Here is a 26,062-nt window from a genome sequence, read left to right on the forward strand (position 1 = left end):
TTGTATTGTATTGTATTGTATTGTATTGTATTGTATTGTATTGTATTGTATTTTAGAGACAGCATTGCAAGCAGGGGAGAGGGACAGAGGGAGAGATTGAGAGAGAGAGTCCTAAGCAGACTCCACACTCAGTGCAGGGCCCAACTCAGGGCTGAATCCCACAACACAACCCTGGTATCATGACCTGAGTCAGAGTCAAGAGTCAGACACTCAACTTACTGAGCCACCCAGGCGTTCCTCTTTGCACATTTTAAAATAGTTATGATCATGAATATGTATAATTACATACCCTGATTTCTCAGTTTAATGTTATACCAAAAGTATTTTCATGTCACCTTTTTAAAGAATCTGCTTTTGAACAATCTGAACCCTGAAGCATAGATAAAGATGTTTATCTCTTAGGACTGTGAGATTTCTTAACCCTTTTCAGTTTGATCCCTAAACTTTTATCCAGATTTAACTCACAAGGTAACAATATTAATGTCCCATAAATCAATTCTTCATAATGATATTAGCAATATTAGTGACTAGTCATTAGATACTCTGGTTTCTCTTCAGATCGAACAAATCTTTCACCTTTTACTAAATTGACTAGTCATTAGAGAGCTATTAATAAGAATTTATTAATTTGATTTTATTTTCTACTATAGCTCTCCATTTGGTAATTCTATTAGAACCAAGAGTCACTTTCAAAGAAACTTAGAAAAATGTGTAGAGAAATAGAATCTCAATGTTTAAGACAATTTCTAGCTATTAGTCTTACTCATAAGGACTAAATTAGTGGCTAAAATAGAGTAAATAAATACTGCTGTACAGGTTTACACGGTGCCTGTCATGGTGTACATAATAAGAAGGACTCCACAACTATTGTTAAATTAAACTAATATTTTTCCCCAATCCATCCTATAATATTCCTTTTATTCTCTAATAGAAATGTTTGAAATATTAGATAAACAGTAGGTAAACAAAAAATAGCCATATAATAAAAAATTACATGACTTTTCCTCTTCGTGTCTGTTTTTTATCACTCATATTTTTAGTCTCATAAGCACCAAAATGTATTTACATTTCAACAAAAGCAATGCTAAAATCATTTAAATGCTGCCACAGCATTTTTCCTTTTTATCAAAAAAAAAATCAGTTATCTTTATTTATAATTTGCTTTGGCAAATATTTGAGCATGTGGTATTGGTCAATAGGAATTCCTGGCACAAATTTAGCATCGAGTTGCCTCTCACGCCAAAAGGCTGATAAGTCATTTCCCTGGCCAAAGACCCAGTTCTTTCATCCTGAGAAATACAGCCTCTCCTGCAGCCCTGATGGACATAAATGGTGAACTAATGACCTAGGCTTACTGGGTGAACAAGAATTTAGGAAATCAACTTGATCAGAGCCTCAGGCTTGTGTCACACACAAAAGTATGAAAGACCTCACTGCCCACAGATACCCCTTGAGAAGGGTCTCAGTTCCCTGATTTCAATCTGGCAACCACATTTACCGGGCATTTGCCATGTGTAGAGCGCCGTGCAAAGCACTGTGGGAAGATACAAAAAAAGGAAGAGATAGACTTACTGAAAGGAGTTTACACTTAAAGAACCCAAGACAAATACCCATAGAACCTAAACAAAGTCAAGATCAAAGTCTACAAAACATATCACAGTTAAACTAAGAGACCAAGTCCACTAGGCGACCCCAATAACTGGTGCCTTCATCATTTCTTTCTAGATTAAGAAAATTTGGAAGCTGTTCTCCCTAATTAATTAAACCACTGCCACCTCATAAAGATGCCAGTGCCCCTCTTCTACTCCTGAAGAGCCTGATGAAGGGCTGAAAAGAGAACAGAGCAGGTTGACTGTGGCAGAGCATGGAGCATTGATATGTTCACAGAAACAGGGCAGGTTGGTAGGTTTTGTCACTCAGCCCCAGTATCTCTGACAGCACCATCAGTCTCTCAGTTTATGAAACTAACTCTTCTCGCTCCTCCAACACACATACTGCCTGCCACCCTCCCTCCAGCGCTCATAGAGAGCCATTACACGTTATACAGGGTAAACAAGTCAATTGACCCTAAGTCAACCAATAAAGTGCCATTCCATCAAAAACTCAAGTATAGAGTAAAAAGCCAAATTCAATAAATGTGAAAAGGCTGAACAGCTGAAGGCACGCAAAGCAAATAATCTGGACCCAAGAAGCCCAGAGGCTTCTGAGCTTACCAAGAATAATTCTTTGTGGTGAAAGGTCCAGGCTTCTTGACGATGTTGTAAGTAAGTGGGACCAGCTCTCCAGGAAATCTGGTGGTAGTGTGGTTAGCCTGTTGCTTGATAAATCCAAGTAGACAAGGTTCTTCAGGTACCTGACCACCTCGTTAGGCACACTGGTTATTTTGTTGTTGTGCAAATCCAGGGTCCTCAGCTGGGGCATGTCCAGCAGGGATGCCCAAGGGAAAGCGGCCAGAGAATTTCCATCCAAGCGCAACTCATGCAGCTGCTTTAGGTTGTAAAAGCTGCTGGCATCAAGGCTGGCCACGGAATTGTAAGTCACCCAGAGGTATTGGAGCTCCACCAGGTAGTAGAAGGCCTCTGCGGGGATTCTGCGGATGACAGTCTTCTCAATACGTAGCTTCACAGTTTCCACAGGGAAGTTCATAGGGACCTCGTTCATATCCAGGTCATTACATAGCACCGACCTAGTGTCACAAAAGCAGTGGAAGGAAACCTGCTTTCCAAGACCCACGTGAAAAAATAATACTTGAAACATGCATCAGTTTTTCATTTCCTACTCGTTTTCACAAAATACCTGTTCAGCCTGGCTGACCTATTCATAATTCATCATCACCATCATCTTCTTCTTTTAGGTTGAATCATATGAAATGGCCATTTTTGTAGGATAAAAATGATCAAATATCAGCAATTTCATGTGTTTCAACCTACTATTGATGGAACTCTTTATGTGTCAGACCTGTGCAACACACATCACATCCACCTAATTTATCAACAGCCCTATAAGGTAGATACTGGGTAATAGGTAAGGGCACCGGCTCTGGAGTCAGGCTGATCTTGGTTCAGATCTAAGCTCTGCCACTTCCTTTGTGGACATGAAAAGCCACGTCAGTCCCTCAACTTCATTTTCCCACATGGCACTGTTAGGATGATTAATTGAAATGGGTGTAAAATTTTATACCTTCCTGGCACATAATAATGGGTGTTTGCCATTTTTTATCATTAATCTCATTTTTACAGAGAAAATAACTGAGGCCCACCAATGTGCGGTAACTGCTGAAGGTCATATAGCCAGTGGGTTACACAGCCACCTATTAAACCCACATCTGTCCAACTCTACAGTACACACTTTTAACCACTTTAGGAAATGACCCATATTTTTAAAATCCCCTGTTAACGTTATAAATTGATCCCTTTTAAATAACTTAATTTTAAAAAGGAAGGAAGGAGAAAGAAAAAAAAGCCAAGTGTTCACACTAGATGCTTAAAGTTGAACTCTATTTTAATGTGACCGGTGAGTTCCTTTCAGCCTAAGGAATAAACCAGAAACTGCAAGTTTATTTCTTTTACCACTCACTAACCTAAGTGACCTTGAGTAAGTCACATTGTGCTCTTGTTTAATGGCATTTGTAAAACAGGCATACAAAAACAAGCCTGTCCCCTCTGTGGATATAAAGTATGAAGAATCAGAGAATTTAGATTCATTTTAACCTGAAAAAAAGACTTATTTATCCCTCATTCATACTCACTCCCACTGGATTGCTGAAAAATGAACAATAAAAATTTTGCAAAGCATAGTCTAAATTAAAGTCTATTATACTTGTAGTACATAATAACAATGAAACAGCCATTTGGTAAAAACAGGACATTAAACCAGTGAATTTTAAAAGCCAGTGTATAATGTAAAGGGAAGTAGGTAGCAGAAAGCTGGAGTGCGCTGACAATATCATCTCCTTTCTGTAATTTTAGGAGAAGACTATGGAATCATTGGAATTCTCTAGGAACACCTCTTTTTCTTCATCTCTATTCCAAATTACAACCTTCGGTGCTATTTTATAACAGAATGGTAAGTCAGCATTCCAGCGTAATGGAAAAAAGCCTGGATAGGAAGCTGAAAGACGTAGCATCTTTATCAACCAGTCACTGCGTCAACTCAGTGTTGTGACCTTGGACAAGTCATTTAATCTCTGTATGGTTGTGTTTCTTTGTTTATAAAAGGACAGCAGTCAAACTAGATTATTTCTAGAGTCCTTGCCAGGCATAATGTGCTATGGTTTTTATAAAATCAATAATGGGGTTATCATGGGGAAAAAAATAAACATTTCTGTGGCTGTTTTCTCAAAATTACGGAGCCCGTAGTCATTAACTGCTTCATATCTTTTGCCAAGTAGGTCTTTAATTTGTTACATTCTTTCCTTGTCTTAACCTACTTAGTGAATATCTCAAAAAGATACAAAGAGTTGGTTAAGTAAAGTTCAAACAATAACAAATCAAATTACTCAAAAATATATTTTACTTGTTATTGTTTATTTGTTTAAAGTTGTAAGATATAGTGGCCTGGGTTGCTCAGCTGGTTAAGCGTCTGACTTTGGCTCAGGTCATGATCTCCAGGTTCATGGGTTTGAGGCCTGCATCAGGCTCTGTGCTGACAGCTCAGAGCCTGGAGCCTGCTTGGGATTCTGTGTCTCCCTCTCTCTCTCTGCCCCTCCCCTTCTCGTACTCTGTCTCTCTCTCTCTCTCTCTCTCTCTCTCAAAAGTAAACATTAAAAAATAAAAATTAAAAAAATAGTTTTAAGACATAAATTGGGCGATTAACTAATTATTTTCAATGAGAGTCTCACTGTTCACTTCAACCAAGCCACAAAATAATCTGGTTGTTATTAAATATCCTCCCTGCCCACCTCCCCCCCACCAAAATCAAGTTCTACCAGGTTTAGCTAACAACAGTTCTGTTTTGCATTTAACTTCTAGCTCAAAGGACTCACTACATTATTAGTATGTAAGTATTCTCACTCCACAGGTAGATGTTAAAGCAGCCCAGAGATTAACTTCAGTGAGGCCCCCCAGTGTCTGCAATAGACAAGGCTGATTTGTATCTTTCCAACTTTTCTTTGTAAACTCCAGTACCTTAAAATGAAAAATTCTAACTATGAACATTTCTAAATTCACTCTTGTGATCTTCCTTCCTACTTTTTAAGGTCTATCCAGAAGGCATGAAAAAGAAATGGCAAATCAGGGAAGCAAATGCTCTGGTTACCTCCTAGATTGGCCCTCCCTCTCATGCCTTCTGTAAACAAGCTGAGCTGGCCACACACATTTCAGTGGTTTGACCTAAAAGGGACAGGTTGTGAATATGAGTGCAGTGAAGATTTTGGTTACACAGAATGTGTTTGAGAGTCTCAGATAATTTGAGAGGGTTTTAAGAGCTGAATTGCTCAAAATGAAAACAATGGAGTGAGCAACTGGTATTAACACAATTAAGCTAAAGCTTAGGTAAATTAAACCTTCTGTCCTCTGATACCTGGTCAACAATTTGCTTTCAAAATAAGGCTGCCTAGTTGGAGTCCTTTTCCAAAAAAATCATTAGAACACTTAATAGCAAGGAGAGGAGCATACCTTGATCCTGTGCCGTCATTTCTGCCATGATAATCGCAGGTGCACTGTGAAGGACATGAACAGCTCACTCCCTCCAAAAAGCTAATGAGCACAATGCACAGGCATGCTGAAAGACGCATCGCTCCTTGTAGAGGTTATTTGAACAGAAAGTAAAAACCAAATCCTAAACTTCAGAAACTGGTGTGCTAGGAATGCAAACAGCCATTTAGTAACAGCAGATTAGATGGGATTAGCTGAGATCTGTAGTTACTTAACCTTCAAGTGTATTTTACAGGGGATCAATCGACCTAGGCTTTGAAAATGGTTTCAGCAAAGTAACACATTCCAAGGAATATGAAAATCAAGCACATGTCAAAAAAATTTCAATAGTTGCCCATCTCCAGATTTGCAAGGAAATGCCTATTAAATCCTTTTCCTATAAATGTAATTGCTACTATACTGTGAAGATACACTTAACGTTTAAAATAATTCAATGTTTTAGGGGTGCTAGAAAATACTGCAGCTTATTTATATAACATTATAAATTATAGTTTTTGCATTTGTGATCACCAAAAACAAAGTAAACAAAACCCAGTACCTAGATTTTTTAGGCAAAATGCTTCAATCCACCACTGAGTAGCAGGACCCAGGCTCTGGTGAGAATGTCTCCTGCAGCTCTCCCACATCAACTCAGTGCAGCATGTTTGTTTGTAATGAAGGCCATTACCTTGGTTTAAGAATATATTTTATTCTACATTAGTTTCCCAAGTTACGGGCATCAAGCCAGATCTGAAGATCCATTTCTTTTAGCAAAATTAGGCTCTATCAGAAAACAAAAATGTAATTCAATAATTAAAAACTACCTCCAATCACAGAAGATGGAAAATCCTCATCGACAGTTGATAGTCATGGATTTAGTGGTGTGTGTGTGTGTTTATGTGTGTGTGTATTGATTGGCCTTGCCTGATCACACACACACACACACACACACACACACACACATACATATATATAATTTAATCTTGCTATTATTGTATTGGGTAGTTCTATCAATCATCTTTAAACCAAAAAAAACTTTTTCAAAAGGAAATTCTATAAAAGTAAGAATATTATGGGAAGTTTTATTTAAAACTGATAGATGGGGCGCCTGGGTAGCGCAGTCGGTTAAGCGTCCGACTTCAGCCAGGTCACGATCTCGCGGTCCGTGAGTTCGAGCCCCGCGTCGGGCTCTGGGCTGATGGCTCAGAGCCTGGAGCCTGTTTCCGATTCTGTGTCTCCCTCTCTCTCTGCCCCTCCCCCGTTCATGCTCTGTCTCTCTCTGTCCCAAAAATAAATAAACGTTGAAAAATAAATAAATAAATAAAACTGATAGAGTGCATGTAGAAACAATAAAGTCAGCAAAATATGCTCAATTAAAATAAAATACTGTAGATTTTAAATGTCCATTATTTAAACAGTATTACATTATCATACTATGCTTAATGGTTATTTCAAACAACAAATACCTGAGTCTACAAATGCATTCCACATTCAACAGTTTTTTTATTGAGTGCCTACTATGTACCAAGCAACATGCAGTTATGTGCTAAGAATACATCAAAGAGCAAGCATACAGCTATCAATAGCCATTTCAGTTAAGCAAGACAATAAGTTCTACAGATCTGCTGTGCAATACTGTAGTCACAGTTACCAATACTATATTGTACACTTAAAAACTGGTTGAAAGGGTAGATTGCATGCTGTGTTCTTGCCACTATGAAGTAAATTTCAGACAAAATAGGAACAAAAGAACAAAACACAAAAAACCCACTCTGATTAAATTAAGTCTAGTGGCAAATATATGGAAATATATATACAGAAAAATGTTAATTGAAAATGCAGAATACATAATAATATACAGAGATTATATTGGTATATAAAGTAAATATGTGCATCAACTAATGTGATTTAGAAGCAAATGTTTAATATTCATTTGATTATTTTTGTTAAATAGAATGTTAATATTTGCATTAAAATTTTAAGAGTGAAATGCTAAAAATGTTTTCCATCTAGTTCCATCTAGGAACATCCAACACCTCATTTCTGTAATTTACTTACTGAAGACTATTTATTATTATTAATTTATTTGAATATTAAAATAATGGCTACTTCTAGTCTAATGGAGGACCCAGGCAAGTTACTTGGTCATTGACACAGTGTAATGAGTGCCACGATTGGGAGAAATAGAATGGGCCTTAATCTCATGTGCCTAGCTCCATCAAAGGAGATGGACATAAGTTTACATAAAGGACATAAAGAAACATTCACTACGGTAGCCATCCCACAAATAGAAGAAACAGGAGAAACACTTGAGGCATTTAGGGTCTAATAGGACAATAATCTATGTATCTGATCTAAACACGATCATATTTAAAATAAAACTAAACCATTGGAGAAAAAAGTAAATAAAAAAATTTTGATACTGTGTGCTTTTTCTCTTATTTCACTTTCTTCCAGAAGTCAGTGGGTTTTGAGATACATCCATTGGTAAAATACTTGTCACGGGCATAGGTTGGTGATTCTCACATTTGAACATGGCAAACATCGCCTTCCGAAATCTACAGTAAAAAAGGGGAAATCTGGCATTATCCTATAATGATTTGGAACTATTAAAGCATTTTCAAATATGGCTAAGATGCCTCTACTGCTAATTGACATCTCCAAATAAATTTCTGCCTCCAACTTTAAAAGCATTCATAAATGTATAAGGTATATGGTACAGTTACAGACCAGTTTTACACCACTGATTATAAATATTGAAGGCATTTAATACAAATCAATAGTTATGCCTGTTTAAGATGACACTTCTAATGTCAATTACAGTTTACTTGAACCAAGGATGTGTGTTTCATGCATTTGTTCTTCTGAACAAAGGCCAGTTGAAATTAAGGGGAGCTTGAAAATGACTAATCTTTCCAAAAGAACTACCAATAGGCTCTGAATTTAAAATGTGTTCTTGGGGCGCCTGGGTGGCTCAGTCGGTTAAACCTCTGACTCTTGATTTCAGCTCAAGTCGTGACCTCACAGTTCATGAAATAAAGCCCTGCATCAGGCTCAACGCTGACAGCGAGAAGCCTACTTGAGATTCTTTCTCTGACTTTCCCCTACTAACTTATGCGTGCATGTGCACCCTTTCTCTCAAAATAAATAAAAATGTGTTCGTTATTCTTATGTGGTCTGTTTGCTCTTAAAAGTTTTTCTGTTTCCCTGTATTCCTGTAGCTAAAGCTGCTCTACCAAACATGTGCCTAAATAATGTAAGTTTAATAGAAGCATCGCTGGCATTCCAGGATCAAATTACCTGACCTCTACTGAGATTTTTCTTATCAAATATTTAAGGACAATAAATTAGTTATTCCACCTTTCTGCAGTAACAGGAAATAAAATAATCTAAGCTTCACAGAGGAAATATTGCTGAGTCCCAACAAGGGGGGAGAGGGGAGAGTGGGGGATTCTTTATTATCCTGAATGACTACCCACCCCTGAAGTCCTTTTATTTTAGCACCGGGTTTTTCTCTTGCATCTGAATGTCTTCTGTTCTAATATACAACTATGCTACCCACTTATGGAGTTCAACGTTGTCTTCTTCACCTTGTCCCTTTTCTGGTAATAGAACCACTCTTTTCTTTGGAAAATCAATTCCATGTATTTTGGGTGGGGTAACCACGAGAACTAAGCTGAGCCCACTAACAACTTTCCAGCAGCTTTTCGATCAGGGAGCTGTCTGAGATGAAACTCGAGTTTGGAAAAGCTTAGATGGTAGAACTTGGGTCTTGTGTTGCTGTGATCATCTCACCTCCATGTGGGAAGAGGCTCTCACAGAACTGGAGCTCTAGGCATTTAAGGGCCTAGATGCTTCTCCAGTTGCATGAGCCAAATAATTTTTACACTAGTTTGAAGTGAATTTCTGTCACTCTCCAACCCCCCTAATTTTTTTTTAACATTCTTTCTATATCTGTTTTTTTTCAAAGCATTTTAGACATTACTTACTTTTTATTAGCAACCACATAAATACAGGGATTGTAGAATGTAGAAGATTTTGCAAATAGTGGAGCTATGATGGCCATTGAGGGAGGGATCTTCTTTGGGTCACCAAAAGAAGCCCATAAGCACACGATGGAATAAGGGGACCATGCCACCAGAAACATAAATATCATTATCACAGACATCTGTAAAATAAATCAATATTTGGCAAACCCAATATCTAAAATATTGAAATTTTTTAAATTTTTTTTTAATGTTTATTTTTGAGAGAGAGAGAGAGAGAGAACAGGAAAGGGGCAGAGAGAGGGAGGGAGAAAGAAGACAGAGAATCCAGGGGCGCCTGGGTGGCTCAGTCGGTAAAGCGTCCGACTTCAGCCAGGTCACGATCTCGCGGTCCGTGAGTTCGAGCCCCGCGTCGGGCTCTGGGCTGGTGGCTCGGAGCCTGGAGCCTGTTTCCGATTCTGTGTCTCCCTCTCTCTCTGCCCCTCCCCCGTTCATGCTCTGTCTCTCTCTGTCCCAAAAATAAATTAAAAAAAAAATTAAAAAATTTAAAAAAAAAACGTTGAAAAAAAAGAAGACAGAGAATCTGAAACAGGCTCCAGGCTCCAAGCCATCAGCACAGAACCTGATGTGGGGCTCAAACTCACGAACTGTCAGATCGTGACCTGAGCTGAAGTCGGATGCTAAACTGGCCGAGCCACCCAGGCACCCCAAAAACTGAATTTTTCCAAACCTCATTGTACTTTGCTTATGTGCCTGAAGTCCTCTATGATAACAAGAACTTGTTAAATGAGTAGAATGTTATACAGATGTAAAGGATGTCCTCTTTATCTGGGAAAGGAAGAATACAAAAGCTGGCTTTGATGAAAGGCACATGAAAACCCACTCTTAACCCATTTCTAGTAATTGTGCTATGGACTGCTGGCATTGTGCTTTTTCCTCTCACTCTCATTATTTGCTAATCTAAAAACTAACCTTCTCACTTTCTAAGTTCAATCTTGAAAAGACCAAAGTCCTATATTGAGTTCACTGTATTGTAATACAGAAGCTCCACATAGATGTACAGTGCAGATAGTTTTGTAACGCAGCTCCCTTGCATCTCCTTTATATAAAAAAAATATAATTTTTACATTGTTCCTTATTGATTGTCCACTAAAATGATAGAGGTTTAAAAAGATCTAAACCCTTAAGGTCTGAGAATCACAGATTAGACAATAGCCTTGTAAAAATTAAAACTGAATAACCATTGGGCAAGCAGCAAATTATTTATCAGACACAAGAATAATTTAAAAATAAATTTAAAAAACTTTTAAAAGTACCATCAGTGAGGGAACATGAAATAGAGACTAATCCATTACGCAGAACTTCAGAAAGTCCCTGGACGTGGAGGTAACAGCTAGCTCTGAATGTAGGGCAGCACATGGAACTTAAAATAGCAGAACTCATTGAAATCTGCAAAAACAGACAAACTTCTGAATCCCCTTACCATTCCACCATGCAACTGCCCCATCCTCTCCCCAGAAGAATCCCAGAGCTTCAGTCTAAGAGGTAGGAAACTATAGGATCTTGGGCTTAGCAGAGAGCTGGAGCACTGTAAGAAAGAGGGGTGCTGCATGCTGTCTGTCCCCTCCCTGCTCTGAGCCATGAGAATCTGGGAAACAGACTTGTGCTTCCCACTAAGAAACATGAAAGAGTCTCCTTGGGAACTGACCAGCCCTGAAGAAAATACCTGGAGATACAGAGTGTCAGAAATTCCCCCCAAGGAAACATCCCAGTGAGGAGCATGTCCAGAGCTCACAATCAGCTTTTTAGTGTATCACTTTTAAATATGCAGGAGACAGTCGCTGACCACCAGATACCGAGGAAACAAACTGACAGGCAGAGACAAAAATGGTGTGTGTGTGTGTGTGTGTGTGTGTGTGTGTGTGTGTGTGTATCTATCTAATGTATATATATAAATTATATACATATATATGTACATAAACACACACACACCCCACAATGGAATATCACTTACCCATAGAAAGAATGAAACTTTGCCATTTGCAACATGGATGGACCCAGAGGATATTATATTATGCTAAGTGAAATAAGTCAGACAGAGAAAGACAAATACCATATGATTCCACCTATATGTGGAATCTAAGAAACAAAACCAAATGAACAAACAGACAGACAGAAATAGACTCATCAATATGGAAAACGTGGTTGCCAGAGGGGAGGAACATAGGGGATGAGTAAAATAGGTGAGGAGAATTAAGAGGTACAAACTTCCAGTTATAAAATAAATAAGTCATAGAGGTGAAAGTACAGCATAGGGAACATAGTCAATAATATTATAATGACATTTAATGGTGACAGATAGTAACTACAATTATTGTGGTGAACATTGTATCATGTAGAGAATCATTGAATCACTATGTTGTACACCTGAAACTAATATAACATTGTATGCCAATTATACTTCAATGATAATTCTTTTTTTTAAAAAGATACCAAAAAATGATGCAGAAATTCAGGGGAAACAAAAAATATGTGATGAACAGAAATGAGAGAAGATACATATCCATAAAACAAGAAGAGGGGGCTATTGAAAAGGAGTAGAGGGTGTAAACTAATTCTTTTTATCTATAAAAATGGGCTTTCTCCTATGCCCTATCTATAAAAGAAAGAGGAGAATTTTTAAAATGCAATAGAAAAGTTGAACAATGTGATTAGCCAGGATTGGGGTACTGAGGTGAGTCATGCAAGGGCAGGGTGAGATCCTATCTTTATTTAAAATTTTATATTTTGTTCAATGAGTTTCTGACATTAATTTTGATTTTTTTTTAAAAATGCTACATTAACTGGAGCACCTGGGTGGCTCAGTCAGTTAAGCATCAGACTTCGGCTCAGGTCACGATCTCACGGTTGGTGAGTTCGAGCCCCATGTCAGGCTCTGTGCTGACAGCTTGGAGCCTGGAGCTTGCTTGGGATTCCGTGTCTCCCTCTGTACACCTCCCCCACACTCACTGTGTGTCTCTGTCTCAAAAATAAATAAGCATTAAAAAAATAATAAAAATACATTAACTACTTTGTGTGTTGGGGGGGGCGGATTACTGAGTTTTGTGGTGCCTGATTAAATTTTGCACCCAAGTCTTGAGCCTCATTTTTCTCACCCAACCCCAGACATAGACATGGTTGAGGAAATCTCTCAGAAAGAAACAAACGGAAACAAAGCCCAAGACAGAGACAACATAGGAGAGAAAATTTAAGAAAATTGGAAGGTAAATCCAGGAAATTTAATATTTAAAAAAAAAAGGACTTCCAGAAAAAGAGAACAGGAAAAACAAAACAGAGAGAGGAAATCGCCAGAGAAATAATACAAGAAGTCTCCCAGAAGGGGAGGACCTGAGTCTTCATATTGAAAGAACTCACCAAGTACCCAGCACATGGTGAATAAAGAGCCCCATCAAGGCACATCTGCATGAAATTCCAGAAAATTAGAGACACAGAAATGATCCTTCAAGCTTCCAGAGAGAATGCATAGATCACTACAAAGGGACTGTCACAAGCATGCTGTCAGCCTTCGTAATAGCAACACCGGAAGCTGGGAAGCTATAGGGCAATGCTTTCAAAACTCTTTGAAAATCGTTTTCTACTTAAAATTCCATACAAGGCAAACAGTCAAATATAATCATAGAATTAAGACATTTTTCAGGCAACAAAATCTTTAAAAAATATACCTCCCTATAATCTCAGAAATCTACTTGAGAATGTGTTCCATCAAATGAGAGAGTAACCAAGAAAAAGGAAGATACGCAAGCCAGAAAACAGGTGATTCAACCCAGGAAAGAGGCCAAAGGCATTCCCAGTTGGTGATAAAGAGATCTGAGGATGCTGGCAGTGGTCTTAGAGAAGGGCCAGTATAGAGCAAGGCACTTGGAAGTGCCAGGAGGGACTGTTCCAAAAAAAAAAAAGATAAAGTCAATTAGTCTCTGATGCATTTGAAAATATTGAGAGGAGATTGGCACTTCTGGTAGGGAGTTAAGAGATGAATTGGCAATAGGTACACAGAACAGTAACCATAACTATGGTGGTGGGGAGGGTAGGACAGATGGGGAGCAGAAGAGGGGACAGAGAGGAGGAGGGAGGAAGAAAGAAAGGAATGAATTATTAACCCCAAAAGAAAAAAAATTTGTTTAAAAAAATACAAATCACAGAACCTTACAGAGGTCTGCAATAAACAAAATTTAGGTAGTTACGATAATGTAAAATAATGTAACCAAATATTAACATTATACTGACAAGATGAGGAGAAAAGGTTGGGGTAGAGGAGTGGGAAAGATTATAAGAGAGCTAAATTCTCATTGTCCATAGTGGGAAATCAAGAGTAATAGCAAATAAAAATATCCAAAACAGCAGATAAACACATCATTTAGAAATATGGAGGCAGGGGCGCCTGGGGGCTCAGTTGGTTAAGCATCTGACTTCAGCTCAGGTCATGATCTAATGGTTCATGGGTTCAAAACCCCACGTGGGTCTCTGTGCTGACAGCTCAGAGCCTGGAGCCTGCTTTGGATTCTCTGTGTCCCTCTCTCTGCCCCTCCACCACTCGCGCTCCGCCTCTCTCTATCTCTCTCTGTCTCTCTCAAAAAATGAATAAACATTAAAAGAAAGAAAGAAATATGAAGGCAAACAAGAAAAAGAGCCAGAGAATAAGAATCAGGTGTTGGGGAGAGGTGATTATAATATAGACCACATATGTGTAAAAGCTCCATTGCAAAAACATTTTAAGGATTTTAATCTTACCTTTGTCACATCTACCTGATTTGACCAATCTCTGTTGAGGTATCCAGTGCAGTTACTAGTATCATGACATTTAATGGTTTGAGTGACATGGTAATAACAGTAAAACATCACTGTCAAGGGTACAATAAAATTTATCGCAATAACTGTCATCGTGAAAGAAACAAAAGATCTGAAAACAAGAAAAGGGAATCATTAAATCACTACTTGTTTAAAGTGCTAAATAGGGCAAAGGAAATAGGACAATATTAAAAATAATACTAGCACTGTTAAACAGTCACTGTATTATTAAATAGCTTAGGAAGGATATTTAACTAATTCCTTTAGACTAGGAGTTGGCAAAGTGTAGCCTACAGGCCACACCAGCCTTGTCATCCGTCTTTGTAAATTAAATGTTATTGGAACTACATTCATTTATATACTGTCTATGGCTGCTTTCACAGGCAGGCTTGAACAATTATAACAGAGACAGTCTTGTCTGTAAAGCATAAAAATATTTACTATTGCTCCTTTACAGAAAAATCTTAAATTTAGATTCAGAAATTTTCTACTTGTTTTTCTGAGTAGTCTTTCGTTTTCTTTAATAAACGAAGTTACCCTCTTTTTCCTGGTAAATACAGAGAAGCAAAACTAACAAACAAGAGAATCCTTACAGTGACTTCTTTCGCTGTGTAATTTCAGCTTTATCACCAGACCATCTTGAAAAGATAGTAGGGACTCAGCCTGGGCTTCCCACGGAGCTGCATGCTGTCTAGCGATATTAACACTCCCTTTTCCCTTTTGGATTCTATCTCTGAGTTACAAATACCGAAAGGGTGCTTCTGTGCCCACTTTGGTGCCACAGGAGAGGATGTAAAAGGGTAAGGGGAACAAGGGAGCTGGATGGCCTTTACTTGCAAACAAGAGTAATTCAATGCTGGATTCACATGTCACCACCAAGGAAGCACTTTGCCACACTCTGATTGGAAAACATTTGACCTGACCTTAAATTTGAAATGGTGAGAAAATGTCTACATTAGAAGTATTTGATTATAAAGTGTAAATGTGTCTCTTACGCATCATTTTTCCTCCAGTTTATGGTACAAGTAGCCCCAGTAGGATCTGGGGCATAACTAGCCCACCCTATGACAGGCATCAAAGCCCAAAAGAGACCATTGAGCCAGGCCCCCAGAATCATGCTGATGTAAGTGTTGGTGGTCATTCTTCTTCCTATTAACAAACAGATGAAATATTAGCATCATTTGCCAGTGATGAATTCATACCTCCACTTTGTTTTTACGAACTATTCAAATTTGTTGTCAAGTAGATTCTTTGCAAAACACTTTAATTCATTCAGAGGCCTATCTATGTGAATTTATATTCAGAAAAGAAAATGGCATTTAAGCCAAAACCTGAATGATAAAAAGGGTCAGCCAGAGGACAAGCAGGGAGAAACACTTTCCAGGCCTAGGGAAACAGCATTTACAAAGATCCCCAAGTGGGAAAGGCCTTGTCCAGTACTCCAAAATGAGAGGCCCTAGCCAAAGCTGGAAAGATAGCCAGGGGCCAGACCACACAGACCCTTGGAGGCTGTGCTATGAAATTTGGATTTTATTCTAATTATAATAGGAAATCATCGAAACTTTTGAACAAGGATTCTCAAGTAAGACTGACCATGATTACAACTCATTACACACACACACACACACACACATATATATGCATGTGTGTATATGTATACATACACAAACACACACACACATATATAACATGTATATGTATATGTATATATATATATATATATATACATACATATGTGTGTGTATATATATATGGGTTTTTTTTTTTTTACATTTATGTTTTAAAGTAAATGTGTGTTAAGTGGTACTTAGGCAGGAAGTACCTTCCGTTGAGAAAGTTGAGAGAAGTACTATACCTGAGTTAGGACTGCAGATGGTCAGGTATCGATCCATAGCCACAACAGTGAGTAATCCAATACTTGCCATTCCAAAAAAGATATTCAACCCAGCATAAATCTAAAAATCAAAATCGGAAAGAACCCACTATTCTACATGCCCTCCCAAGAGATATTTACATTTTTATTCCAGTGTTAGAATATATTTTAGATACATTGAATGTTTTTTATTTTAATAATTTTAAAATACATTTTCCATTGTCATATTGTAACTGGCTTATTAAAGGCATTTATGGAAAGTGCTTTAGGACTTCACTAATTAAAATAAACTTAAAATTTTAAGACTTAAAGTAATACTTCTATACAATATATTCTATTAACAGAGTAAAAAACAAACTATAAATTAGGTACAATGCATATAACCAACAAAATACTAGTGTTTACAAGGTAGACAATTCAACAAGGGGAAAAGACAAACAGAAAAATGAGTGATTCACACAAGAGGGAATCTGAATATTTATGACATAAGATGTAAACCACAATATGTATTCAAAGAAGTGCAAATTGTAAGATACCATTTAGACACATAAAAATGATGAAAAAAAAATTAGAAGTCTGACAGTCCCAAGCATTAGGGAGAATGTGGAATCATAGAAGTTCTCCTAATTGGCCTACCCATTTTGGAGAGCAATTTGGGCACATCTAGTAAAGTTGAAGATGAATATTCTCTACAACCCTCTCCTGAGAAATATATTTAAAGAAACTCTCACATATTGTAGGAGACATGAATAAGAATGTTCATTGAAGCCTTGTTGGTGAAAGAAGAACATGGGGGATAAATACTCAATAACAGAAAAATAAGTACATTCGGGTATGTTCATAAAATGGAATATCATGTAGCAGTTAAATTGAGTACATCCAACAACATGGATAAACCTCAAAAACATGAAGATTGTATAACACAAACAATACATCATTTATACAGAATTTAAAATATCCATGCAGTTTAGTTTATGCACACCTAAATATGTACTAAGATAGAAAAACATTCATGGGAAAGAAGGAAATATGATTGGATATGGTGCTCAATGGCCTTCAACAGTATTTTTCAAGTTTTATATCTTTAAAAAGCAAAACAACCTGAAGCACATATTGCAAAACCTTAAGATCTGACAAAACTAGGTGGTACACACATGAGTATTCATTATTCTCTATTACATTGTATTCTCTATTTTATAATTTTTAAAATAGTAAACTTTTTAAAATAGTAAACTGATTTTAAAAATCAGGCCAAAAGTCATGTCTGCCTACTAGGATATGCAAATTAATATTTATATATTTTCTTGCCAGTAAAATTAATAGTAGATATAATTAATAGCAACTCCATTGGAGGACTTTCCATAGGGGAAAAAACCTGATAGCTTAACTGTATTACTTAGATATTACGATATTGTCATTAAATATTTTATTGTTTCAAATGAAAATAGGATATTTCTTTTTGAATATGCAGATTTTTACTTTTCTTCTCTAGCTGAATGCTAATTTTTTTGTTTTTTCCTTTGGGTTGGGGAAATTTCGAAAACATAATAATTGCTACCAAGGTCATTTCTCTTATTAAAGAATATATTTCCCAGTCACTCCTGAAGTTCTTTTCAGTAAGAGCGCTTTATCTATTATCCTATGTGATCTTATTTGATTGAAACCTGTGGGAATTTTTTTAGACATTTAAATTTACATCTCTTTAATCTATTTTATTTTCCTTTCATTCCAAAGGATCTCCAATACCTGACATCCTGCATATCCAAATTTCCAACTTCCATACAGATCTGAAGCTGCAGACATGGGATATCCAATGCTACTGACCCCTATGTCAGTAACAGCCAGGTTAATGATAATTGCATTTGTGGGAGTCCGAAGTTCCTTGTACTTAATGAAGATGCCCAGAACTATTATGTTGCTGAGAATACTTATCATACCTGAGAACACATACAAAAAAAAAATCACTTTTTTTAATTTGAGTGTTTAAAAGTAGTATCAAAATTAAATATTTAAGCCCCTTCAAATAGCAAATCCATTTTAATTCATTCATTTGAGGAGCTTCAACTGTTCTTAAAACTGTAATATCTTCACAGCCTTTTTGTGCAATAGAAATAATAAAATAACAAAGAATTTACCAATTGCATAAATAGCACTGAAGGCTGGTTAATCACACTCCCCTTGAAATTGCTCCTTTATCTTTCATAATACCACCCCTGCTGATTTTTAAGATATATGTATGACCATACTATCTCTTTTGGCAGTATAACTTCCTCCTCCTCCTTCCTGAGGCCTGAAGCTTTCTCTCTCTCAAGTTTCCTTTCTCGAGCCTCAACTATGATTCTGTCCTAACAGCTCTTCTGTCTCGTTCCAGCCTTGACCCATGCTCCAGTTCCATATCCCTTTTCCTTCAACTCATTGTCATTAAACATTTATTAGGGATCTATCATGTATAAGATCAGATCATTGTTCCAATATTTCTTGAAATTCATCATGTTCAAATCAAAGCATCCAACACACACACTCACTCACACACATCTGTAGAATGCACTCTGTAAGGTTTGCCTATCCAAAAAGGAAGTCAAGCTGGCTTTTAAGTACATTGAGAAGCTTCACAGGTGATAACACGCTAGTCAAATTTCCACAAACTAGGATCTGATTCTTAGCCTTGCAGGTCCCAAAACTCATTGTTGTCAATGCCCTGGAACAGGCTGGACTCAGGTAGATAGATGACTGAACTTCATAATCAGAATGGCCATGTATTAATATACAATAAGCAATATTGTTGAGTGGACCAGACACGTATGTTAGCCCAATTAACAACCTACATGCTGCAAAGGATGTGTAAATATCCCAGATGTGGGTCATACCAGGTCCTAACAGTGGGGATGGGGAAGTAGATTTTGGCTGAGAGAGGCTAGAGCCATTACCAGATTCCCGGGGGCTAAAAGAGGGGTAAGCAACAACACAGAGTTGTATTCACCATTATGAAGAGTACAACTGGTGCGCAGTCCCCAGCAATTCTAATGAGGGAAGGTTTTCAAGCACCAACACACAAAAGTATCAGCTGGGGAAGAACTTCTTGACACCCTCATCCAAAACTTCCTTTTAGCATCCTGTCACGCTAAGCTTCCAGATTCCCATTCTTTCCCTTCCTTGCTGGGGCAGAATAAGCTTGCTACAACATAGAATTAATGTTTCTTCTCAGAACTTTCAATACTCTCCACTGGCTGTAGGATAAAAGCCCACATGTCCCAACCTGATATTCCAGTTTTTGCCTTAATTGGTTTTCACTTTCTTTAAGCAAATTTCCTCACTTGTCAAAACAAGCCCTCCATTCTAGTTATTTATCAAATACACAAGGCTTGTTGTAAATTTTGACTCCAATTTCTTCCACTTGGAACAACGTACTTTTTTCCTGTACCTATTCAATCAAATGCTACCTAACCTTCGAAGTTCTATTCAAGCCCAGTTCTGCCCTAGGGCCTTCCCCTACCCACAGTGTACTCTCTTCTCTAAATTCCCAAAGTGCTTGCTGAGATTATATATTATTAATCTTATGTGATGATATATTCTTTAACGTTTATATATTCCTAGTCTTCCCATCTAGATTTCAGGCTCCTAATGACTCCTGTGTTCTATGAGTATGTGGCATATAGATTTATTTAATAAACAGACCACAACTGAAATTCATATTGTTCCATTTCTATTATTCCTGCAAAGCATAAGTAAGGCATAGTGATAGCAAATTTGATGATTCTTTGGCTCTATTTTTATTTTTTTTTAAGATTTAAAAAAATTTTGTTTATTTTTGAGAGAGACAGAGTGCAAGCGGCGGAGGGGCAGAGGGAGAAGGAGACAGAATTTGCAGCAGGTTCTGGGCTCCGAGCTGTCAGCACAGAGCCCACCGTGGGGCTTGAACCCACGAACTGCAAGATCATGACCTGAGCCGAAGTTGGACGCTTAACCAACTAAGCCACCCAATGCACCCCTTAAGATTATATTTTTAAGTTATCTCTACACCCAACGTGGAGCTGGAACTCATAACCCTGAGATCAAAGGCAACATGCTGTGCCCAATGAGCCAGCCAAGGGCCCGCTCTTTGGCTCTATTTTTTGCATCAAGTATTATAGCATGCATACAAGAAATACTGCAAAAAGTAATGAAGAATCTTTCTAAGCTAATTATAAATTTGATGTTTTAAAAGTTCAGATAAAACATAGTACAGTAAATTGTTGCCTACCAAGTACACAGCCAGAATAGAGTTAACTATTCTGGGGAGGTCTTAGATATAATGGGGGATATGCGGTAAACAAGTTGGCCCTTTATTTGCTCAGCAGCTATCTCAAGCTCTCTGCTCCATTTCTCAAACTGCGGATATTTTCTAAGGAGTAGATAATAATAGATCATTTAATAGTTCAGTCTACATTAATTCCCCCTTGGCTTCTGTGGCTTTCTTTCAATCTCTTTGGTAGATCTTACTTAATCTATACCTGGCCTTTATTTCTCCATCTCTCTTATTAAATATGTGCATTGTCCAAGTTTCTGTACCAGACCCTTTCTTTTCACATTCAGTACATAATCTTGAGTGATTTCATACACATCCAAGTCTATATGCTGATCCTTTCCAGATCGATCTCATAAAATTCAAACCCACGTGTCCAGCTTTTTACTGGACATCTCTCAAACTGAACCCAGAAACTTTTCTCCTCCTGCCTCAAACCTATTCCTCCCCAGGTGTTTTCCTATCTTGGTGAATAGCTTCACCATCTAACCAGGAGCCCCAAACAGAAACCTTGTCATCTTTGATATCCCCTCTCCTTCTCCTTCAATTGCCACACCCAACCATCAATTCTAACTTTTGGCTCTTGAGTGTGTCTATTTCTTTCTATCCCCATTGCCACTTGTCCCTCCTCAGGATCCTTCTTAATCTTAATCACACAGGGGCCTCCTATGTGGACTCTTAGCTACTAATACATAGCACATTTCTAAAATGCAAGTGGAATCACATTATTCAATGACTCATCACCCTTATGACTTAGGTGATTCTTCATTACCTGATATACAACCTCCTCTGCAGCCTAGTATCTCTTGCCCTTCACTTTACATTCATAATGAATTTATTTCACATCTTTAATTTACCATGCCCTCTTGCCTCCCAGCCTTACCTGGATTAAGAGACAGTACTCAAATTGATAAAAGTTTATAAGGGAAATATTAAATTGAAAATTAAAAACGAGGGGACCTGGGTGGCTGAGTCGGTTGTGCATCCAACTCTTGATTTCAGCTCAGGTTGTGATCTCATGGTTTGTGGGTTCAAGCCCTGTGTTGGGCTCTGCACTGACAGCGTGGAGCCTACTTGGGATTCTCTCTCACCCCTTCTCTCTCTGCCCCCCCCCCATCCATGTGCACTTTCTCTCAAAATAATTTTTTTTTAAAAAAGAAAAAATTAAAAACAAAAAATCTAAATAAGTTCTTGGTAAAAGTAACAAATGAAATAAATGCTTTATTCTCATAGCTTTTTTGGTTTGGGTTTGGAAAGATGAGTAGGTTTTATTAAATTAGGGGACCTAAAGAACAATAAATCTTTCAACAGAAGCATGAAGAGGTTAGATATGCTCCCTTCAGTTTATCCGAAAACCACAACCAAATAACACATACTCATCGTATTCCTTAATAAAACTGATCCTTGGGGGCACCTCGGTGGCTCAATCAGTTAATTGTCCAATACTTGATTTCAGTTCAGGTCATGATCTCACGGTTTGTGGGTTCAAGCCCTGCATTGGGCTCTGCACTGACAGCCCGGAGCCTGTTTGGGATTCTCTCTCTCCCTCTCTCTGTCCCTCCTCAGCTCCCACATGTGCTCTTCCTCTCTCTCAAAATAAATAAATGAATTTAAAAATTTTTTAAATTAAAAAAACAATGACTTTTGAGGTTAGATGTGAGGGCTCTAGAACCAAAATGTCTGACTTCAAATCCTGGTGTAGCTACTTAGTAGATTTGTGTGTTGGGCAAGTTACTTAAACACTTTGTCTGTATAAACAGGGAAGATAAAACTAAGTCACTGACTGACTTAGTATAAGGATGAATTATTCTATACGAGTAATTATTTAGAATAGTGCAAAAATTCAAATAACAGTAGCGGTAGTTGGTAGTGGTGGTCATCTTTGTAGTTGTAGTAAGATTGCTATTATTGTTACTGCTATGAGCACAAGAACCAGAGAGAACAATTTCTTAACAAGAAATTGTCTTTGTATGCTATCGTTTGTAAACAGATCAAAAAAGATAGCTTTTCTTGATCATCTACAAAAAACTAACTAAACCAAAGGTTTGTATACCAAGTATTTCTATGTAATTGTGACGATTTTCTCTTTAATTAGCATATTGTTTTCTCATATTGTTTCAACCACACACAAAAAAAAAAAAATCAAAAAGAAACTAGAACTTGTCCAGTCAGTACTTATCATACAGAGGTATTCAAATGAACAAGCTAGCATAGTACTAAAATTTACAAAAATTATCTGAGGAACCATAATTTCTAACACTAAAGTAATTGTGAATTATAGGGGAACTAAGCAATTATAAAGAATAAACTGAGTACCATAGGATTTGTTATACTTTTCACTCCACTTTTGAATATATTCGAACATTTTCAAATGTCAATACAAAACATGGTAACAACCCAAGGTACAGTTACTTCTAAAACTCATTACTGAGCATAGAGTTGAAAATGAAGTTACTGGGGTGCCTGGGTGGCGCAGTCGGTTAAGCGTCCGACTTCAGCCAGGTCACGATCTCGCGGTCTGTGAGTTCGAGCCCCGCGTCAGGCTCTGGGCTGATGGCTCGGAGACTGGAGCCTGTTTCTGATTCTGTGTCTCCCTCTCTCTCTGCCCCTCCCCCGTTCATGCTCTGTCTCTCTCTGTTCCAAAAATAAATAAACGTTGAAAAAAAAAAAAAAAGAAAATGAAGTTACTGCTTAGTATAAAATTTATACAATTCAACCTCTACCTAAAAAAGATGAGACAACTTCTATTGTCATTCCCCCATCCCTCTTTTTCAGTAAACACCTTTATCTTAATCCAATATACATCAGTGACTGTGTGCGTGTGAGGAGAAAGAAACACATGTGTCCAACATCTACTGTATGTGTCGTTTAAGTCACTCAGTTTTTACTCTTCACAACAATCATGACAAGTATCTTATTCTTAACCTGTTTTCAGATAAGAAAATGGAAGAACACAAAGCTGAGGGAATTTGCTCACTGTTGCATAGATACTAAAGGATGAAATCCAAAGTGCAAGAGTTTTCCAATACAGCATTCTGGGAATGAGTTGAATTTCCACCTTGTCTTCAACAACAATACAGTCTGCTCTCTTTTTTTACAACTTTCATTTTCTTTCCAGGACCTTAATTAGATTTCCAGGATCTTAATTAGATTCCACCACCAAAGACAAGACGACACAGAGGATGTGTGAGAATAGTAAATGACCTAAAAATACTTTTATGCCATGGTACACACTCTTCCCCAATAAAGCCTTAATTTGACAATGTAATAACCAAATATACGGATGATGATTAAAAAATTATTTTTATAGAAAACTTTTCTCAACCGCACTTCACCACTGTCACATTATTTATCAGGATTCAAAATAACTTATGGCATTAACCACCCTTAACAATGCCTTCACTTATCCTTCCATCCATGTTCTCTCACTCTACAGCCAGGAAACGGGGCAAGTAGTATCATCTCTATTGCCCACATGAGCACCCCAACTCAGAAAAGATAAAGGACTTGAAACATCTCTGATCCCATACTTTTTTCTACTGACTTATGCTGAAAAACTGTTTTTCTTCACCCATTTGAAAGAAAAATAACAGTTAATGGAGTAAACATCCATACCTGCTGTGATCAAGTAAGCTGCAACAATATTGTGTTCAGTCTGTGAAAAGACCGAGCCATCTTCATTTTTAGAGTCTGAACTGTTGTCTAAGTTATTCCTTAGCATTTTGGAGGGAAGAAGTTGAGACAGCCTTCATAATGAGCATTCAATGATTATAAAATGTTTTAAGAGTCGATGAAGAAGAATTTTCAGAACCAATCATTTCCACTCAAAGACCTCAGAGAAGGGCCTTTTCATAGAGGCCCTCCCTTAACAAATTTAATTGGGCTAGTGAAAGGATTTTAATTCCCAGAACAAGGCAAAAGCTTATTAGCAAAATACAGAGAAATAACAAGCACCACGCATTTTAAACAATTTGGGCATCAGCTTAGTATCTAAGGAGATTATCAAGTGCACACATCCCATTCAAACAATAAACATACTCAAAAATCAGTGTGGGAGCTGACTTAACTGATTGCTGCTGGAAATCAGTCCTGAAATTAAGAACCAGCTTTGGTCACCTAAAACTATTCAGGTTAAGGACCCTACTTTCTGTTGAGCTATTTGAGTTTTTCCATTTCAGTTTCTTTTTCCAGAACAATCTGAATAATCAGACATAAAGAAGTAGTCTCCCTCCATCCTTCCAAATCTCACTCCCCTAAAGGTAGTAGTAATATTTTTTGGTGTACATCTTCTCTAATATATATTCATACTAGGATTTGAGGTTTCTCCCACTTTTTTTTTCTTTTAAACAAAAAGGGGTAGATATGCATATATAAAATCATTCTGTAACATATTTTCCCCTAAAGCCAGATCATAAATTCCAGGTCAATAAACCTAAGTCTAACCTATTAATAGCTTGTATTTCATAGCATTGATATAGTTTATTTTACAATCCACCTCACTTAATTTACCCTATGCTTTGGTATGCACAAGTAATTATCTAATAATAAAAGTCACAGAATATATCAGCAAAGTATCTGGATTCAGTCATTCATCTTAAGAAATACAGGACAATTCTAGTATTTTGGACTCTTGTTAACAACCCAAAAAGTAGGTTACAGAAATGGGTTATAATCTAGCATGAAAATTGTTAGAATAAAACATTCCTACCACTTCCCCCCTCCCCATACTCTTATTGTCATGTAATATTACTAAAATTTGATTCTTTGCAATATTTCTTTTAAATCCGTAACTTCAGAGAAATGCTAGATGCACCAAAGTTAACAGTGTAAGCATATAATAGAACCACTAGAGGGCTATATTTACCCACTGAATTTAATTTTATAACTTGGAATGGCACAGCAGGAAAGGACCCAACATAATCCTTTGCCTTAATTCTCCCAGCTATGTAGAAAATGAAGGGCGGTTGATCTGTCCCAGATCTTACAGGTACCCGTACTCAATTTTTATAAATGTAAACTAATGCTCCAAAGAGTTATCCATACTCTGAGTGAATCTCATCAGTATTCCAAGATCAAAATATTTTCAAATGATCATAAAGCAATTAACACATAAGAGGAATTCTCCTTTTTAAAAAAAACTCTGGGTTATTGGGTTTTAAGGGTTGGCTTTGGGTTGCTTGTTTTTTGCATTCAGTATGCAGAATAAAACAAATTGAGCTTTGTTTGGTTCATAGGTTCATATTCATTTTCTTTTCTGTAAGGGATTATACCTAGTTTTGGCATCCATTTAAATTTCATTTGTAAGAACTGAAGAAAAAACAATTCCGAATTTATCTGCTGTAGATAAAAGCTATATAGTTTGAGGGTGATAAGTACAAACTACTTTTTCATGCTTCATGACTGATGCAGAGAAGCTATACTGGGATGAGGCTTAGAACTCTTA

General features: G+C 37.3%; 2 protein-coding genes and 1 long non-coding RNA gene across 4 annotated transcripts in view; 1 reads left to right on the plus strand and 2 right to left on the minus strand.

Annotated features, from left to right (window-relative positions):
- The window catches only part of LRIT3 (leucine rich repeat, Ig-like and transmembrane domains 3), a 24,384-nt gene extending 17,844 nt beyond the window's left edge, over positions 1-6,540 (minus strand). The window contains exons 1-2 of the mRNA XM_040476147.1: positions 5,616-6,540; positions 2,214-2,686 (exon numbers count right to left, since the gene is read on the minus strand). Coding sequence (XP_040332081.1) covers positions 2,214-2,686; positions 5,616-5,734 — 592 coding nt within the window. The 5' untranslated portion in view covers positions 5,735-6,540. The remainder of the gene's footprint in view (positions 1-2,213; positions 2,687-5,615) is intronic.
- The window catches only part of LOC121031030 (uncharacterized), a 66,654-nt gene extending 42,767 nt beyond the window's left edge, over positions 1-23,887 (plus strand). For both annotated transcript variants that reach the window (XR_005790518.1, XR_005790517.1), the window contains 2 exons: positions 18,072-18,182; positions 23,555-23,887. This is a non-coding gene — a long non-coding RNA (uncharacterized LOC121031030). The remainder of the gene's footprint in view (positions 1-18,071; positions 18,183-23,554) is intronic.
- Positions 7,113-24,788, minus strand: RRH (retinal pigment epithelium-derived rhodopsin homolog). Its single transcript, XM_040476158.1, has 7 exons — positions 24,235-24,788; positions 18,084-18,274; positions 16,320-16,419; positions 15,460-15,613; positions 14,408-14,576; positions 9,623-9,801; positions 7,113-8,191 (listed from the first exon to the last, which is right to left on the minus strand). The coding sequence occupies exons 1-7, from the start codon at positions 24,338-24,340 to the stop codon at positions 8,077-8,079; spliced, it is 1,014 nt and encodes a 337-aa protein (XP_040332092.1). The 5' UTR covers positions 24,341-24,788; the 3' UTR covers positions 7,113-8,076.
- Between the last annotated feature and the right edge of the window lie 1,274 nt (positions 24,789-26,062).

The sequence above is a fragment of the Herpailurus yagouaroundi genome, unplaced genomic scaffold (assembly GCF_014898765.1).
Source record: "Herpailurus yagouaroundi ecotype Mexico unplaced genomic scaffold, PumYag 28, whole genome shotgun sequence".
NCBI classification, from domain to species: domain Eukaryota; kingdom Metazoa; phylum Chordata; class Mammalia; order Carnivora; family Felidae; genus Herpailurus; species Herpailurus yagouaroundi.

Bases quoted from the DNA above. Each gene is read 5' to 3' on its own strand.
- RRH (XM_040476158.1), bottom strand. From the start codon at position 24,340: ATGCTAAGGAATAACTTAGACAACAGTTCAGACTCTAAAAATGAAGAT. The intron at 18,275-24,234 runs GTATGGATGTTT...ATGTGTTCTCAG, and splicing joins AGCTTACTTGATCACAGCAG to GTATGATAAGTATTCTCAGC. The intron at 8,192-9,622 runs GTAAGTAATGTC...TTTTTACTGTAG, and splicing joins TATGTGGTTGCTAATAAAAA to ATTTCGGAAGGCGATGTTTG.